The 17869-nt window shown below is 47.6% G+C and overlaps 1 protein-coding gene across 2 annotated transcripts in view; it reads right to left on the reverse strand.

Moving 5' to 3' along the window:
* DPF3 (double PHD fingers 3) overlaps positions 1-17869 on the reverse strand; it is a gene marked incomplete at its 5' end in the record, with an annotated part of 270133 nt that overhangs the window by 69547 nt on the left and 182717 nt on the right. For both annotated transcript variants that reach the window (XR_013975648.1, XM_080942426.1), the window contains one exon: positions 9594-9731. Coding sequence is in view for 1 of the 2 variants with exons in the window: in XM_080942426.1 (XP_080798552.1) it covers positions 9594-9731 (138 nt within the window). The remainder of the gene's footprint in view (positions 1-9593; positions 9732-17869) is intronic.

Raw genomic sequence — 17869 nt, forward strand, 5'->3', positions numbered from 1 at the left:
TTCTGATACTTTTTATCAACACTATAAGAAGCTATCAAGATGAGAAGTACAGGCTAATGCACACATGTGAGCAAAGTATGCTATGGTCTGCTTTGTCCCTTTATAAGAACGCTCTGGGGGAGGCTGGAGAGCTGGCTCAGTGGTTAAGAGCACTGGCTGCTCTTCGGGAGGACCTAGTGACTATCAGCACCCACATGGCAGTTCAAAATGATTCCAGGGAATCTGATACCCTCCCACAGACACATGAGCAGATGAAACGCCAATGAAATGAAAATAATAAATACAAATGTAAAAAGGCCAATCTGGCGTTTCTGGAGAGGCGAGAAGAGGGCCAAAGGGGGAATAAAGTGTTCTAGTGACACAGGCAGAAGCCAATGGTGGCCAGGAGATGGAGAGAAGGAGACAGGCAGGTATATATTTTTCAGGATCATATGATATGGGAGTTGGAAACAACAGTCAAAGGTGCTCTAAAATTTTCACCATGGGCATAAAGCATTATTTTAAAAGAGACAGAGACAGACAGACAGACAGACACACACACACAGAGAGAGAGAGAGAGAGAGAGAGAGAGAGAGAGAGAGAGAGAGAGAGAAAGTTAAAACAATGGCTTAAAAAGGTGAGAAAGGGGCTCAGGAAAATACTAACAAGTGCAATATTGGACCTTTTTTAAAAAAACTATACTAATACTTGCTTATAGATTATAGACTCATTGAGACTTTGTAAGGCAAAGGGTGAGGGCCGTAAGACCATCACAAATAGTAACAAGTCATCAAAGACCTTTACGAACTAAATGTGTCTGGTGTGGATACAGGTGTGGCCACGCATCCCCCAGAACTTATGTTGAAGCCCTGTACCCAGTGAGATGTCATTTGGAACTGAGGTCTTTGGAAGGTTTGATGAAGCTGTGAGGATGGGGCCACCAGATGGAATTGGGGACAAGAGACCAGAGAGATGCTTTTCTGTCTGTGCACATAGAGGAAAGCTTGTGTGAGGACAGCAAGAGGGTGACTGATTTATGCCAAGGAAGATGTCCTATCAGGACAACCACCAACTCTGCTATCGTCTCCATCTTGGACGTCTATCTATAGCACTGTGAGAAGTCAATTTCTGTTGTTTATGCCACTCAGCCTAGGATTCTGTATGGTAGTCTTCCATGGTTAATCTTGGTTGTCAGTTTGACACACCTGAAAGAAGAACATATAGTTGAGGAATTGCCCCCATAAGATTGACCTGTGGGCATATCTGTAAGGCACTTTTTGATTGGTAATTCATAGAGAGCCCAGTCCAGTGTGGTCAGTAGCATCCCTAGGCAGGAATGTATGTATTGTATAAGAAAGATGACTGAGAAGTCAGAGGGTTCGAGCCGTAAGCAGCATCCCTCCGTCATCTCTGATTCAATTTCTCCTTCAAGTGTTTCCTTGAGTTCCTGCCTTGGTGTCATCCTTGAGGATGGTCTAGAACTTCCAAACTAAAATCGACCCTTCCTTCCCCAAGTTGGTTTTAGTCAGTGTTTCACTGCATCGACAGAAAGCATACTGTGCTAGCTACTTTTTGTGTCTAATTGATATAAGTTAGAGCCATTTTGGAAGAGAGAGTCTACGTTGAGGAAAATGCTTCCACCAGACTGTCCAGTGGGTGAGCCTTTGGCGCATTTTCTTAAATGCTGATTGATATGGGAGGGCCTATTTTACTGTGGGCTGCTGTTTCTGGGCATTATAAGAAAAAAACGATGAGCAAGCCACGAGGAACAAGTCAATCTTTTATGGCCTTCAGGTTCCTCCCCTGCCTGAGTCTTGTGCTGATTTCCCTCATCAATGGACTGTTAACTAAAAATGTAAGGTTACATAAACCATCTCCTTCCTAAGTTCTTTTTTGGCATGGTGTTTTGTCATGGCATGTTCACTACAAGTGAAACCTAACTAAGACATATAGGCAGCCTAAGCTAACAAAGACATGGTCTGTCAGTGCATTCATCTCTCCTGAAAAACCGCTGTGTAATAAGATGCAGTTAACATCAGCTAACAGGTTAAGAGGGGCATCATCAGTAGGTCCATGAGAAAGGAGACTGGGTTCTATCACTTGGGATTCCAGTGTCCTGACAGAGCCCAATGGTATCCAAGCCCGGCTCAGCTTTCCAGCTTGCTAAGAACATTAAGACAAGTTACTCAGCCCTCTCTGAGCCTCCCTTTTCTCCCCTGTAAAATGAGAATTCTCACACATGCCACTTGGACTGGTGAGCGTTACATGAGATGATGTGTGAAAACTGCCAGGCACCTAATAGATTTTTCCATCATTTCCTTCCCACTCTCCTCACCTGCGTGCAAAACCACTTCATTTCTAATGAAACAGGACGAAAATCAAAGCCCTAAATAAATAAGCTTTCCCAAGAAACAGAGATAAACTCACAAAGCCACATTCATGCCACATCCACAGGAATGCCACCTGGTCCTCATGTGCTTCTGGGCAAGACAGCACCTGCCTTGCAGAATCTTTGTAACAAATGGACGAGCTGAGCTGAGCAGTCTGAACACTGTGCCTGCGACACTCGAGATAGGCCACAAGTACTACTGCTGTCGCAGTGCCGGTCAGCCTGTAGAACTCCTCAATCCTGAACATTCCAAGTAATTACTGCAGAAATGTGAGAGAAGTCAGAGAGGCTCAGAGAGTCAGCAGTTGGTTAGCCGGCCCCAGGAGAATGGCTCCATGAATAGGGGAGGGCACCCTTGACTGGAGTCCGGGCCATGCTTTCTCTCACCAGGTTCCGAGCATCTATCTTATTCCCCTGATTACCCTAGAAGTTCTCCAAGGACAATGACTACATGTTGTCTCAGCTGAGAGGCCTGGTTTTACATAAACTGAGGGCTTCATAGGTACTGGGTTCTGCTTGGACAGAAGACTCAGTGCCAAGGCTAAGATTTAGCAATGGATGTGCTGGGGTCAAGTCAGACTCTGATAATTTCCATGGATGCCAATGAGTCCTCAGGGGCAGTTAGCATCAGAAAAGGCCCTTCATGCTGCCTCAGATAAAGTCCCTGACCCAGATTAGCCATCTGTGGTCACAGACATGCTCTGCTGGTCCAAATAGGACAGGGATGGGACATGACTACTCACAATGAGCAGGCTTCGTGCCAATCCCATACCCCGTTGTCTCATTGGAAACAGACAGCATGTCCACGAGGCCAGGGTGGGTGCTTCCCTGTTACAGATGAGGCAAATAAGGGGAGGGGTAGCTGCCCCACATCCACAGAGCAGTGGGGCGCAGGGTGACGAGGTCATAGATCACACCCTGAACCAGTCACTTCTGGTGCATCACTATTCGCCATAGAGCTGAGAAATTGCCTCCAGGTACCAACATCTCACAGACCCACGCAACCCCTCAGGCGTCTTGCTTTGTGGCCTGCAAACCATTTAGATCATAACTCACTGGAAGAACGTCTGCTGCTAGCTTTCAAATTTGCAGGAGGGAAGCAATGGCTGACCTCCTCAGAAAGAGCTGTGCATCTGGCTCTGCTCTATCTCCCCTCTCGCCAAGGCTCACACACCACACTCACTAGGTAGTGGGCGAATGGATTTTTCTAGCTTCTTCACACACCTTTCAGAGATACCCAAGATTTCCAAGCACATCTCTAAGATGTTCTCCGTCTCCCGAAGCCTGTGCTAGCTGCCCCTGGGCCTATGACAGAGGACAAGCATGTCAGAAGACAAACATCTGCTGGACTTTTCCCAGCAGTGTGGCAATGACATCATGCACTGCTCTTAGATAATTTGCACATTATCAGACTAATTTCCAGATTATCTAATCAGCAGACATTACCCTTAATCAATTCGGCTCTCTCTTTACAGTTCTACAAAGTACACCCTGCCCTCAACAGCACACTGGCTCTGGGCATTTTCCTCTTAAGAATGACAAGAAGGAAAGCTTAACTCTGAGCCAGCATGTGAGCATTGCACAGGAGTGACCTGGGGGGGACCTAGGACATTCCAACTTCAGTTATATGGGCCTGAAAAACAGATGAGATAAACTTTATAGGACAGTATTTTAAGAAATCCTTCTTAAGAACTCCAAGTTTAGTTTGAAAGCATATACTTATTGATGCTATTAAATAAATTTTTTTAAAATCCTCTCTTTCCTTCGAGGAATGGCTCTGCTAGTTTTCGTAGAATAAAACTCTGTGATGTGAAGATTCCTCCGATTGTGTGTCCTGTCTCATTCAGCCCTGACTTCGATACTACCATGAGACCTGGCTGCTATGGGCTGTATGAATATGCCATGCCCTCAGAGGCCTCTTTCCCTTCATCCATAGGCATTCATTTTGAAACCTGGAAGGTCTTCTCCCTCCTCAATACCCTTCCTTGCTTTTCAAGGTCTGAACATAACCTCCTTAGTGAGCTGTTTCCAAACCTCACCGGTCTTTAGCATGTACCAGAACACCCTGCATGCTGGTTTTTACCCTTGGACTCTCTGCTGGTGGAGCCTGAGAATTTCCATGTCCAGTGAGTGAACAAGCAAGGCCAGCATCCCACCAAGAGCACCCCTGCCTTATGACAAGGGGTACACACAGTAGCTCTGAGTCTTAGGCAGGCTCATCCTTCAGTTATGACCCACTGCACACTCCCATCTGAGACTGTGAGCTCCTATGAGGCTGCCTCTTGCATTCAGTCTCAGTACATAGTCAATACTTACTACACAGGCACCAAACTTGGGGATGGATAGATGCATGAGTTGGTGGGTAGATGGACTGGTGAATGGGTGAGTGAGTGAGTGAGTGGGTATATAGATTGATTGATAGATGCATGAGTGGGTGGGTAGATGCATGAGTGGGTGGGTGGATGCATGAGTGGGTGGGTGGATGCATGGGTGGGTGGGTGCATGAGTGGGTGGGTGGGTGCATGAGTGGGTGGGTGGGTGGGTGTATGAGTGGGTAGGTGGGTACATGAGTGGGTGGGTGGGTGCATGAGTGGGTGGGTGGATGCATGAGTGGGTGGGTGGATGCATGAGTGGGTGGGTGGGTGCATGAGTGGGTGGGTGGATGTGTGAGTGGGTGGGTGGATGCATGAGTGGGTGGGTGGGTGCATGAGTGGGTGGGTGGATGCATGAGTGGGTGGGTGGATGCATGAGTGGGTGGGTAGATGCATGAGTGGGTGCTTATCTAGTAGATTCCAACTGTACAGAGAAAACTAAAGGGATTTGAAAAGACTGTTGAAATTGTGGGCCTGGGAGGTTGAGATTTTGAACCTTGATCCTGCTGACTAAAGTTGCCCTGAAAGAGTTATGACAGAGATCCTCTGAGTGGCACACTAGCAGTCCTGACTCTTCCCCTTCTGCTCAAGTGTCCCCATGGCTACAGGTAGAGATGAAGGTGGCAAGAGAAACTGAGGGGAAAAGAAAACCCCAGCCTCATCTGGGGAGAAGGACAGCAGCCCAAGGAAAGAAGCCTCATCAGAAATGTCATCTCTCCTCAGAAGGAAGGTCTGAGCTCCAAGCATTTCCAGAGAGCCCCAAGCACAGAGCAAAGAAGGTAAACCTATAGGAAAGAAACAAGGAAATGGAAACTCAGGAAATCAGAGAGTCGGGGAGGAACAAAGGCAAGACCCCGCATCCTCTGGGGTGGTAGTGGGAGGCAGGATAGCGGGAGTACCAAAGTCAAAAGGTCGCTATGGCCTGTGGCCATGGGTGGTGTGAACCGGTTGCCTGTGGCCCTACATACTTCTGTATCTGTAGGGCCTGTTTTCAATGACACCAGCTTGGGTCACCCTGAAGCTCTAGCCAATGCACTTGCCAGCATCCAGACCTTCTCAGGGGGATCATTAGCCTCCAGGATTACAGTCTTCTGCCTCTCCCCTCCCGAGGCTGGGGGTAGGGGAGGGCTGAGCTGAGCCCTCAGAATGCTGCTGAGCTGTCACATTCAGTTCACCAAGCAGCCCCAGTGGCATTTAGGGGCAGTATGGATGGAAGCCCACTCCAAGCCCCAAACAGCAAGAGCAGCTAATAACTGGGTATTAATGATGCCAGCAATTAGTGCTCACAGGAAAATGGTGGGGGCCCGCTCACCAGGGACATGTGGGAGGAAACAGAGCGCACATTCGGAGCAGCGAGCAAATTGGTGGTGTGTGTGTGTGTGTGTGTGTGTGTGTGTGTGTGTCCCACAAAAGCCAAGATGAGCAGCTGCCACAGGGTTTGTTCAGAGAAACTAGGCCTAGGGCTTCTCCAGACACCAAGAGCTTGTCTGCTGCATCCACTTCCCTGTGCATGAAATTAGGGCTGGTCATGGAGTTCTCAGGAGTGAAGTTGTGAGAAGACACCACAAAAAAAAAAAAAAAAATCAAGTAAAATAAAGGGAGTCTCTGAAGATTCTAGAACCTTCTTTGTACGAGGAGGGCCTAGATGATCCTAGATATGGCTATTCTTTCTTGGTCGGTCATATAATGCTTTGTGAGAAGCTGGTGTCTCATCAGCAAGGTGAGAAAGCAAAGCAGACAAGGATTAACTGGAGCATGTTGCTTACCCATAAGCCCACAGACGGACAGGGACAAGCATGGGACATTTTGGAAAAGGAAAGATGCAGTCTCTTTACTAAGCAAGCCCATGTGATTTCCCAGGGACACCTGAGGAGGACACAGACACTGATAATGTTGCATTCAAGATCCTGGTTGACAGAACAAAGAATGTCAATGCTGGCTACAGAAGTCTACCTGGAGGGGACCTCAGGAACTGCCGGGAAGGGGACTGCCTCCTTCCACTTACTGCTGCTGCCAAGGAGCTACCCATCTACATACATACATGCATGTGTGTGCACAAACACTGCTGGCTGGGGGGCAAATACAACACAAAGGGAAAGCCATGTGAACATTATAAAACAGGATGCCTGCACACAGGAACAAGGGGCCAGGCATTGAAGAAATGCAAGATAGTCTCGCGCTGCAGGAGTGAGAAAGAAAGCTAAGAGGCGCTTTGGAGAGAAGACAAGTCACTAATCTCTGCTTTCCAGATAACACCTAAGACTAAAGATCATTTCCAGCCCCTTCCTGGTAGGAGGCAACAGCTCCTCATGACTTCCTAGATACTTAGACCAGGGAAGGGATAGGGGAAGGGGCTCTGCCAGCCGCCTCAGTACAGACAGGCTCTTTTCCCTGACAGAAAAGGGAAGCCCTCCCAAAGGGCAGGCAGAGAGCTGGTGCCAAAGAGACGCAGATCTGGTGCAGAAAGAGTGAAGCCATCCTCCTCCTCCAGCCCTGCTCCCCAATTCTGCCCAGATGGCAACAGGAGGTGAGAAAACAAGGGTCTGTCACATTAAAAGCTTGAACCCTCAAAGTTGGAAACAAATTAATGTCACAGGATGTGTTTTCTTCAACTCCAAATTCCTATGTCGCAGCTTAACCTCTAGTACTTTGGCATTTGGTTCTAATGGAGATAGAGATAGATAAAGAAAGTAATTCAAGTGCTTGGAGGCAAGTGGCTCAGTGGTTAAGGGAGTGTGCCATTGTTATCTGGTCTCCAGAGCTTACATAGGGTGACTCACAACCACCTGTAACTCCAGCTTCAGAGATCTGACGCCCTCTTCTGGTCATTACATGCACTCACACCACTCATGTGCACATACCCTACATGTGCACACACGCATGTGCACACTCGCGCGCACACACACACACACACACACACACACACACACACACGCACAATTCAAAGTGAAAAGAAATCTTTTAAAAACAAAGGGAAGGTAAAATGAGACCATTGCAGCTGGGGAGACAGCTCAGCTGGTAAAGTGGACATGACAACCTGATGTAGACACCCCCAGATCCTATACAAAGAAGATGGAAATGGCTACACAGACCTGTAATCTCAGAGCTCAGGAGGCAGGAACAGGTGACCTATGGCGCTCTCCACAGCCAGGCTCACCAAATCAGTGACTTTTACATCCAGTGAGAGACTCGGTCTCAAAAAGTAAAGACCAACTGAGAGCTCATGCAAGTGTGACAGATAGACATTCAAACAGACAGACAGAGGCATATACACGGGGTGGGGGGGGAGAAAGAGAGAACAGCTATTAGGGTGAGTCCTATCCAGTCTGCCTGGTGACTTTATAAGAAGAGGTAACATGGACCAAAAGAAAAAAGGAAAAAGTCCAAGACCCCAGCACATATGTGCATGGAGAGAAAAGAACAGAGATGCCAGAGGATGGCCATCTGTAGGCCAAGGAGAGGAGTGCGGGAAACCAACACTGACAGGACCGTGACCTCGACTGTTTGAGCCCCCGGAACTATGCAAAGCTCATCTCTGCACTTTAAGATTAAGGATCTGGGATAGTTGGCATTAGCCATAGCATACTAATAAAGAAGTCAGCATTACCAGTGAACACGAGGTGGAGACCAAGAAGCACCCACAAACCCGAACAAGGTCTTGGACAAGGACAGTTTCATGACTTCAAATACTTGGTGAAAGTGCCCATCTGGCATCTGAGTTAAGCTGTCAGACGCAACCACATAGGAGTCAACTTTAAATTTAGAGTCTGGGTGCTTTTAAAGGTCATATTCTTGGTTCACTTTAAGATATATATATATATATATATATATATATATATATATATATATATATATATATATCTTACATTATATATTCCATAGCTTGGAGGGGTGGATCAGTGGTTGAGGGCACTTAATGTTCTTCCAGAGGACCCAGGTTCAATTCCCAACACCCACATGGTGACTCTCAACCATCATCTGTCACTTCGGTCCCAGGAGATCCAACACACTACTCTGACATCAGTAGGCACTGTACATGCATGTAATGCACACACATGCATGCAGGCAAAATGTTCACATACATGAAATCATAAACTATATGTAAATAAATTAAAAGGATATATACTGACACATTTTATAAAGAAAACAAAGCCCACACTATGTGTCCACAAATAGTCTTCCTTCCAGTGATCTCAGTAAGACCCAGATCTTGAAGCAAACTTAACAGATTCCATGACCACATCCTGCTTTGAGGTTTCTGTCAGCCCAGAAACCATAATAGACGGTAGTGAGCTAGTCAAGTGGTGCATGCTAAGCTCTACTTTGACTCCTAATTCATAACTGGAGGAAGAGGAAGGAGAGAAAGAATAGACACACAGATCTGCAGGATCACGTTGAGTCTTCAGAGCCAAGTGTCATCCCAAGTGACATATCCATGGACAGCTGGTGAGCTCTGTACCCTAAATAGTGACCCATACAGGAAAACCACAGCAAGCCACCAACAAACGTCGGTCAGTCCCAATAGCTGTGAGCGGACCTTCTGAAGCTGAGGAAGAAGTTGAACAGGTCTAGCCTTTACGGAGGTCAGGTGAGGACACTCCCCTTCTGCTGGACACTCAGGCATCACCCGCCTCTCTCTGGAGACAAGGCTGACCACGTGCATTCTGCTTACACTCAGCTATGACTCAGCTCAGCCATAGGTGAAGTGGCTGGTTGAGCTTAGGAGGCAACTTACTGCAGACAGTCAGGACCCATCAGTTTTTACTGCCAGATGCCAGAGTGGAAAGAAAAAGATTCCTCCCCACACTACCTGCCCCATCCCTCACGCCCTAACCTTACAAGCGGAAACTCACGTCTATGGTTCTCGTTTCTGTGGTTGGGTGGGGACCGGGTGTCCTGGTCTTGGGCTTCATCTCCCTCCTCGCTGGCCAGGTGAGTATGAGCGTAGTGGTAGCTGAGTCCCGGCCGGTTCTTGTAGCGCTTGCCACAGACTAGAGGAGCAAAGAGAAGACATGTTGAAGGACAATGTCAGCCACTCCTTTGGTCACTCCTTCATATTCCGGGGCAATGGTCCCCAGTTGTCTACACAGACTTCCCCTTAAAAATACTGCCTACCCTCAGCCCCATACCACTGTAACCACATGTCTCATGGACACAGCGCAAAGTACTTAGGCAAGCACTATTTGTGTGTTTGCTGTGGATCTTGGGGTGCAAGGCAAGTGTCTGTCACTAAGCCATACGCCCAGCCCTGCACAGGGCACGGCAAATGGTGCTGAGCACATGGAAATGGGGATTATCGTCATGACGTTGAATCCACTTATCCCTGGAAGCCTATCCAGTCCAACATTTCAGGTCATCAGTGAGACAAAGAGGCCCCGTAACGCTAAGTGACGTGCATGAAACACACATCAGCGGACGAGCTACCAGAACCCAGGTCTCCCGGATTCCTCGGCAGTGACCCATCTGCTGCCCTGTGGTTGAGTCTGTATGAAGGAGGAAAGTTTCCATTGGGTAAGATTCTCCATGTGTCACCCTGACCTTTATGCCAGGAAAATGTGCTCCGTCCTCACCATGAACACAATGAGATGGAGGCATCCTGGTGGCCTGTAGTAGCCAAGAGCTTGTGACCTAAATGCTCTAGTTAGCCTCTGGCACCCCAGGCCTCCCTCAAGTGGGACAATTTGAGACAAAAGACAACTGATAATGTTAAAATGGCTTCTCAGAGGCAAGAAGAAAGGGGGTCACTCAGTATTCCAGCTGCTCAGGACTTAGAGAACAAAAGGAGGGCAAAGGGACCTCGGAGCAGTCCACCAACCATGCCTCCCACACAGTCAGCCCAGACCTCAGGCTTTGGGGGTGGGATTGTTAAGAACAGAAGTGTTTGGGTTTTCAAAGTCAAGCTGCGGTCCCAAATGCTCATCTTACTCGCCCTCCCAGCAGACCAAGCAAAGTGGACTTTGTTGGCTAGCTCTGAGGGACTGTCTCCCAGATCACTGTCACCAGAGACTATAAATGATTCATGGGGAGTGAAAGCAGGACTTCAGGATCAGACCTGTCCTCAAACCTGTCCTAGGAGTCTGAATTCAGTACTGTGACTTTCGGCATAAGAAGGTAGTTAGGCACTACTGTAAGGCTTTCTCGGAGCTTGTCTTTTCCTCAGATTCTCCTGGGGTTCGCAAAATTAGATAGCACCAGCTCTTCTCTCCCTTATTTAAGTAAACTACTTCTAATTAGCATAATTCATTCTGAGTAATAGCCAGGACAATAGTTTCAAATGGCAGAATTAGACAGCTCCTATTTTTATGTACCTGGATCTAGTGTCTCGCTGCTTTGAATGACTTTGTAGCTAATTTTTAGCCCTTATTAAATTTAAGAAGTTCCTATTACTTCTGACTTAGAATCTTATTACAGAAAAGTTTTTATCAACTGCCCTTTAAGCATCTGCTAATACTTGGCCTTTCTTTAGTTTATGGATATGGTGAATTAGGTTGGTTTCCTAGTATTTCCCATTATCCAGCCGTTTCTGCTTTCCTAGAACATGCTCCATTTGGTCGGAGGGTATTATCTAACGGATACACTGCTGGATTCAACAACACTGCATTGAAACTCAGACTCATAGAGCTTTAATTTTTGAACTATCTTTATCGGGGCTTGATTCTACATTCATATCAACTTCCAAAACCAAATAAGAAAGGTTTGCTATGTGAAATCGGACAAAACATGTACTCTTTCTGGGTGCCCTTTCTCTGGAAATGAAGATAAAAATACTCATTTTGAAGGTTAATTAAAAGATCATAAATAATATTTGTAAAGAATCTCATGAGTCAAACATAGTAGTTATAGAATAAATGGTAAGTAATAGGCAAGAGACATCAGCTTTGTTTGTCACACCTTAAGGGCTGGACCCTCCAAAAGAAGAACTTTGATTCCTCTACCTGTTCTGTAGAGTCTGGCATTAGTTGGACATCCTTTATGGATGTTCAGAATTCAAGCCAGGGCCTAGCAGCTATAAATTCATATCTCTCTCTCTCTCTCTCCCTTCCTCCCTCCTTCTCTCCCTCCCTCCCCCTCTCTCTCTTAAAACAAACTAAGATGGTGCCTTGCCTCTCAGTTCCAGCTCCATGTGCTGTAGGAAGCAGGACCTAAAGAGGCCCTTGAGATACTCTCTGCCTGCTTGTGGCTTTTTCCATTTAACCTTTTAAATGATCTGAGGTCAATAAGCAACAAATTACAGGGTCACTGGATATGAATCCACTTAGTTACCAAACACACCACTGATGAGGAATGAATGGTAATTCAAACTAGAGATGCTTTCAGTGTTTGCACAAGGCAGCCTGGGCCTCTGCAGATCCACCCACGATCCTCAGTGATCTGTTATTGCATTGCTGGGCCAACCAGTGTATTTTTGTTGTTGTTGTTGTTGTTGTTTGTTTTGATTTTGTTTTTGTTTTTAATCATAGAATTTCAAGATCTTAACTGTCACTAAGACTAAGCATCCCCTAAGATTATCCCACTAATACTCAAGAAGCTTGTTCTGGGACCCCAGAGAAGAGAGCGCCCCACCCTTCAGAGCAGGTGCTTCTCCCCAGGACATGAGTAATGATCTTGTCTACACCCGCAGTCTTCCCTTCAGGGTGCTTCCCTACTGACTTATTTGATATCCACAGCTCCGCCTCATCTGCTGCCATGCACATCTACAAAATATATTTGTGGATTGGATAGTAAAGGAACATAGAAACACTCTGGAAGAGACAAGAGTTGGGAGTAGAGGCAAGCCTGTAGTATCTTATCCATCTATCCACACTGTGGTGATTTGAATAGGGATGGTCGGCATAGACTCATGCTTGAATGTTTAGCCTATAGGGAGTGGCACTATTAGATGATGTGGCCTTGCTGGGGTAGGTGTGACCTTGTTGGAGGAAGTATGTCACTGTGGAGGTGGGCTCTGAGGTCTCCTATGTTCAAGCTATGCCCAAGTGTGATACATAGCCCCCCTCCACTGCCTGTATATCAAGATATGCAGCTCCTTGTCTGTCTACACGACGCCATGCTTCCTGCCATGATGATAATGGACTGAACTTCTGAACCTAATTAAATGTTTTCCTTTATTAGAGTTGTTGTGGTCATAGTGTTTCAACACAACAATGGAAACCCCAAACTAAGAAAAACACTAAGCTCACACTAATGGCTCTTAAAACCTGCAAAGCCAAACCCAAGTGTAGGCATCCGTTTCCTCCCCTATGACTGTGGAGGGTGGTACTCTGGAGAATGAATTCTTTTGCTAGAGCACAGATTCTCGACTTGTGGTTCCCAGACAAGCACTACCAGCCTCACCTGGGAAATTGTTACAGAAACAAACTCTCAGGAACCCCCCCCCCCACCAGCCCCTGAATCACAAGCAATGGAGATTGTGGGGGATACTCAACCATCTGTTCAACAAACCCACATTATCCTGGAAACTGTTCATTCTAAAGCTTGAGAAGATTATGGCCTGAGTCTAACCAACCTGGTCTAACTACCTTCCTAGTGTGTGGATGTAAGATGGAGCCTCCCTTGAGGCATGTGGTTGGTCACTAGAAGATTCAGATCCAGGCAGCTCAGGAAAATGTCCTGGAAGCCAGACTCCCTTGTAAAGTGCCTCGGGATGGAGCCTCATCTTTTGTGGCTCATTTGAATAGTGTTTGTCCTTCATCACTAGACCTTCAACAATATAGTGCTAATACATGCTAGCTCAGTGGCAATGAAAAGACGAAGACAACAGGGCCCTCTTGTACTGGCTGGGTTTGTGTCAACTTGACACAAGCTGGAGTTATCACAGAGAAAGGAGCCTCCCTTGAGGAAATGACTCCATGAGATCCAGCTGTAAAGCATTTTCTCAACTAGTGATCAAGGGTAGGAGGGCCCATTGTGGGTGGTGCTATTCCTGGGCTGGTGGTCCTGAGTTCTACAAGAAAACAAGCTGAGCAAACCAGGGGGAGCAAGCCAGTAAGCAGCACCACTCCATGGCTTCTGCACCAGCTCCTGACTCCCATGTATGAGTTTCAGTCCTGACTTCCTTTGGTGATGAACAGCAATGTGGAAGTGTAAGCTGAATAAACCCTTTCCTCCCCAACTTGCTTCTTGGTCATGGTATTAAAAACCACAACTAAGATACCTCTCTTCCAAGTAGTTCTCAGTCTAGCCAGAGAGATATGCCTATATAGGAGACAGGACATGGCTGTGTGAGCAGGCGTGGCTGAGATGGGTATCTGAGAGAGGCAACAGACTGCTCGTGCTGGGAGAGAATGGATTCCTAGAGCAAGAACACCTTGCAAGAGGGCATGAGATGAGCAAGGTTCAGTTGCGGCTCCAGAGCATAGCTATTTAGTACCAGGAGCCATTTGAGAAAGCTGTAGCAGAGGAGAGGGGTATCATGAAGGGAGCTAACAAGAAAGGCCACAGGGCTCGACTCCATCCTGACAATGAGGGATGAAGGGAGACAGTTAACCTAGAGGATCAACTTAGTCTGGTCCATATGTTAGCATACTGCTTACAGGATCTTACAGGATGCATTTGAAGATGGCAGGTCACTATCTGCGTTTCTGGCAGGTGGGGAGAAAATGCCCTTATGGGTGGGAATGAATGTGAGGAGAGGGGTTCAAGTCAGACTCTGGTAGAAAGCGGAGAAAGCTGCTTCTGAGGCTCCCTGCTCAGTCCTGGCCTCATCTGGCACCAGGTCCTGCCTCCTTCTTGCCTTCCTGCTTATTTCTTAAGCGGTTCTCTCCTTACCACAGAGCCTTCGAGCATGCTGGTCCCTCTGCATAGCCTACTCCCCACCCCCAGTTTGCCTGATGAGCATCTAATCACCCTTCTGCTCTTAGTTCTAACGCCCTTCCCCAGGGAGGTCCTGCCAATCATCAGGACCCTGGTGTTCACCTTCTGAGAACTAATCCACATCACTGCTACAGGCAGCCAGTGAGACAGACGTTGTACCTTCACACACACCACGTCTGCAGTGGCCCACCCAGGGTCTGATGGCAACAGGCACTTGGATATCAGCTAAGGGAAGTGAGATGCCCCGATTCCCGATTCGGGTGAGCCGTTAGACTATAAGACAAAAATCAAATTTAAGGAAGAAAATGGACTGGGCCTGTGCTACTTTTATTCTTATGGGAAGAGATGCGGTTGGGTTGCAGGCACAGTGGCGTTGGAAGTTACGGGTGCTAAGGTACAGCAAGGGGGAGAGGACCAATAGAGGTGGAGCTGGGATTCTGAGCGCAACAGGCAAACACGTTCATGGCAACTCACATTTCCATGGTGGTGGCCTAAATGAGAAATATCCCCCACTGGTCCCCAGGTGGTAGGGCTGTTTGGGAGGCTTAGGAGGTGTGGACTTACTGAAAGACATATGTCACTGGGGGTGGGAGGTGGACTTTGGAGTTTGAAAGCTTCAAGCTGTCTCAAGTTCACTCTCTCTGCTTCTGGCTTGTGGCTCAAGATGTGAGTTCTCACCTGTTCCTGCTACCATGATTCCTTCCCTGATAAACTCTTAGCCATCCAAAACTAAAAGCCCAAATAAATTCTTGCTTCTATCTATAGTGAGAGTTTTGGAATTTTGGTTTCCTTTAGGGAAAAAAACACACAGAGAGAAATATAAGATTGTTTTTGCTTCAATCCCAGGTGTGGGACATGGGATCGCTTCAGACACCCACAGCTCCTATAATTTGCCTTGTGCTCTAGCAGGGGCGTAATTCTGCCAGCTCTGAATAGTCTCTACAATTGTGTTGTGGTCGAAATTTTGGGGATTTTTCGGGGGGGCATATAAATGAAAGAAGAGATTAATATGAAAGAAGAAACTAGATGAAGAAGAGATTAGATGTCCTGATGGCAAAATCAAACTTGCTCCAAGGAACTCCACACACTAATCAGCCGGAAGTTGTCTAACAATATTGCCCCCCCCACTCCATCTCTGTCTCTGTTTCTCTCTCTCCCTCTCTTTTGTTAAGTGTTATGGGGTTGAAAGTATGGAAGCAAAAGGGTGGGAAAAAAAGAGAATCCACAAAGTAGCAAAAGACAAGTTACGTCTATCAGTTTCCTTGGTCAAGGTGTTATATCACAGGAACAGAAAAGTAACAAATGCACCTATCTGAAGAGGAGCAGACTCGGGCTTAGGGGCACTCAGGAAGGCCAAGAGATGCAGAGCGAGAGGGGACCGCTGCATACAGCCCTTGGAAGGCCACCACAGCAGGAAGATAATCTATAACCTTCTGGGAGCTGAGACAGGCTGCGGATGGTTGGCATGCTCCGGGAAATGAGGATGCTGCAAAGCCTGACAGACCACTTATTCCAGCAGGAGACAGGGCACCTGGTGAGGAAGGGGGTGTAAGGAGTTACCAGGGTGGGCTGTAAGCAGGTCACAGGCTGAAGGGAGGCAGCCACGGAGGGCAGCTTGAGAGGCAAAGTTCGAAGGAACCAGAGTTAATGGAGAAGACACTAAACTCCAAACAAAGCTATGATGCTAAGACCTAGTCTTCCAAATGACAGCATCATGGGGTGAGAGAGATGGTTAAGAGTCCGTGATTAACTCTGATGGAACTGCAATGGAGTGTGACATTTTGATGGGACAACATGCTTTAGAAGCTCTGCGTTGACTGCCTTAGGCAAGCTAGAGAGGATACTAACCTCCTGTATTTAATCCTATCTTCCAGTCACTCCGAACACTGAGGGCAAACTTCATAGGCAATTGATCTGGACAATCAGAAGGAGCTTCACACTAGGTTTCATGTTCTGTGGCTACCATCTTGAAATACTTCCTGTGCATGTATGTGTGGGCTTGCATACACTTGCGTGCATCATGTGTGTGTTCGTAGTGGATGCTCTCTATGTCCTGGAACTCACTATAGGGCAGACTAGCTGACCAGTGAGTCCCAGGAACACCTGTCTATATATCTCCAGTGCTCAGATCATAAGCACACACTAGCACACCTAGGTTTTTACATGGGTTCCAGGAATCAAGCTCGGGTCCCTAACCTTGCAGAGCCAGCAGTTCACCAACTGAGCTCTCCTCCTCCCCCACCCCATCTCATCTTGCTCTGGAAATCTGGGAGTGGAGATGTGGGAGTGGAAATGTGGGAATATGTTACTCCCGTTGAAAGCTTTAAATCCACCAGGGTGAACCTAGGGCTCCGAGCGGCTGAGTCAGGAGTGGATTCCTGGAAGGCTGCCTAGAGCAGTTCGCTGGTCATCGTGCCAGTGAGATCAGCTGCGCTGGCCTTGGTTGGTTTTGTCATTGGAGAAGGGGGAACTGCACCGACCTCTGAATAGTCCACATCTGAACTGGGTGGGTTCAAACTCTGCCTGAAACTGCTGACTACATGAACTCTGTAAGCTGCCAAGCCTCTGCACCTGTACCCTCTCTGGAATGGGCTCACTGCGACAGCCCGCCTACCTCGCCACCAGGAGAAAGATGGAAGACAACAATTTAAAAGTGGATCCATGGTAAGTCTCAGTTACCGTCAGCTGTCACCATCCTCCCCCCCAACCTGCCATCAGAGGGGCTCGGCAAAGACGATGAACCCCAAAAGGGAGGGAGCTGGCTGTTTCTCCTCCAAAGTCTGGGGCAAGGGTGTAGGGCAGGAACGAAGGTAGAGAGAAAAATAACATCCTGAAAATGAAGTACTGTCGCCATCTGCTCCCATCTCATCAAGTCGGCAATCCTGCTCTGGAAGGAGCTGTCGCAGGGAATCAGACTAAGCCCCAAGACTGCTGAAGCATGCAGAAAGGGCTGAACCCCCAGCTTCCCTCTATAGTCTCCTTCCCCAGGGCCCACTCCTCTGCAGCCGTCACCCCTGGGACCAGTCAGCCCCATCTGCGCACAGCCTAAGGTCCTTCTTTTCACCTTGGCAAGCCAGCACCTGGATTGTGTGTTCCTGGCGCAGCGTGTGTGGAGAGCAATGGCTGTGACAAGGGGACTCCAGCCTGCCTCCCCCTCTCTCCTTCCCCCTGGGGCAGATCCATCTGTCAAGCTGCAGAAATAGCTTTGCCCACATTCCTGGTCCAAAGCTGGGTTCTCCACATGGGACCTCCAGGCTAGAGTTACGAATGCCATCAGTGTTGTCCCAGAGCAGGGACAGCATGTCCCCCTATTCCC

The sequence above is a fragment of the Micromys minutus genome (genome assembly GCF_963924665.1).
Source record: "Micromys minutus genome assembly, chromosome: 1".
NCBI classification, from domain to species: domain Eukaryota; kingdom Metazoa; phylum Chordata; class Mammalia; order Rodentia; family Muridae; genus Micromys; species Micromys minutus.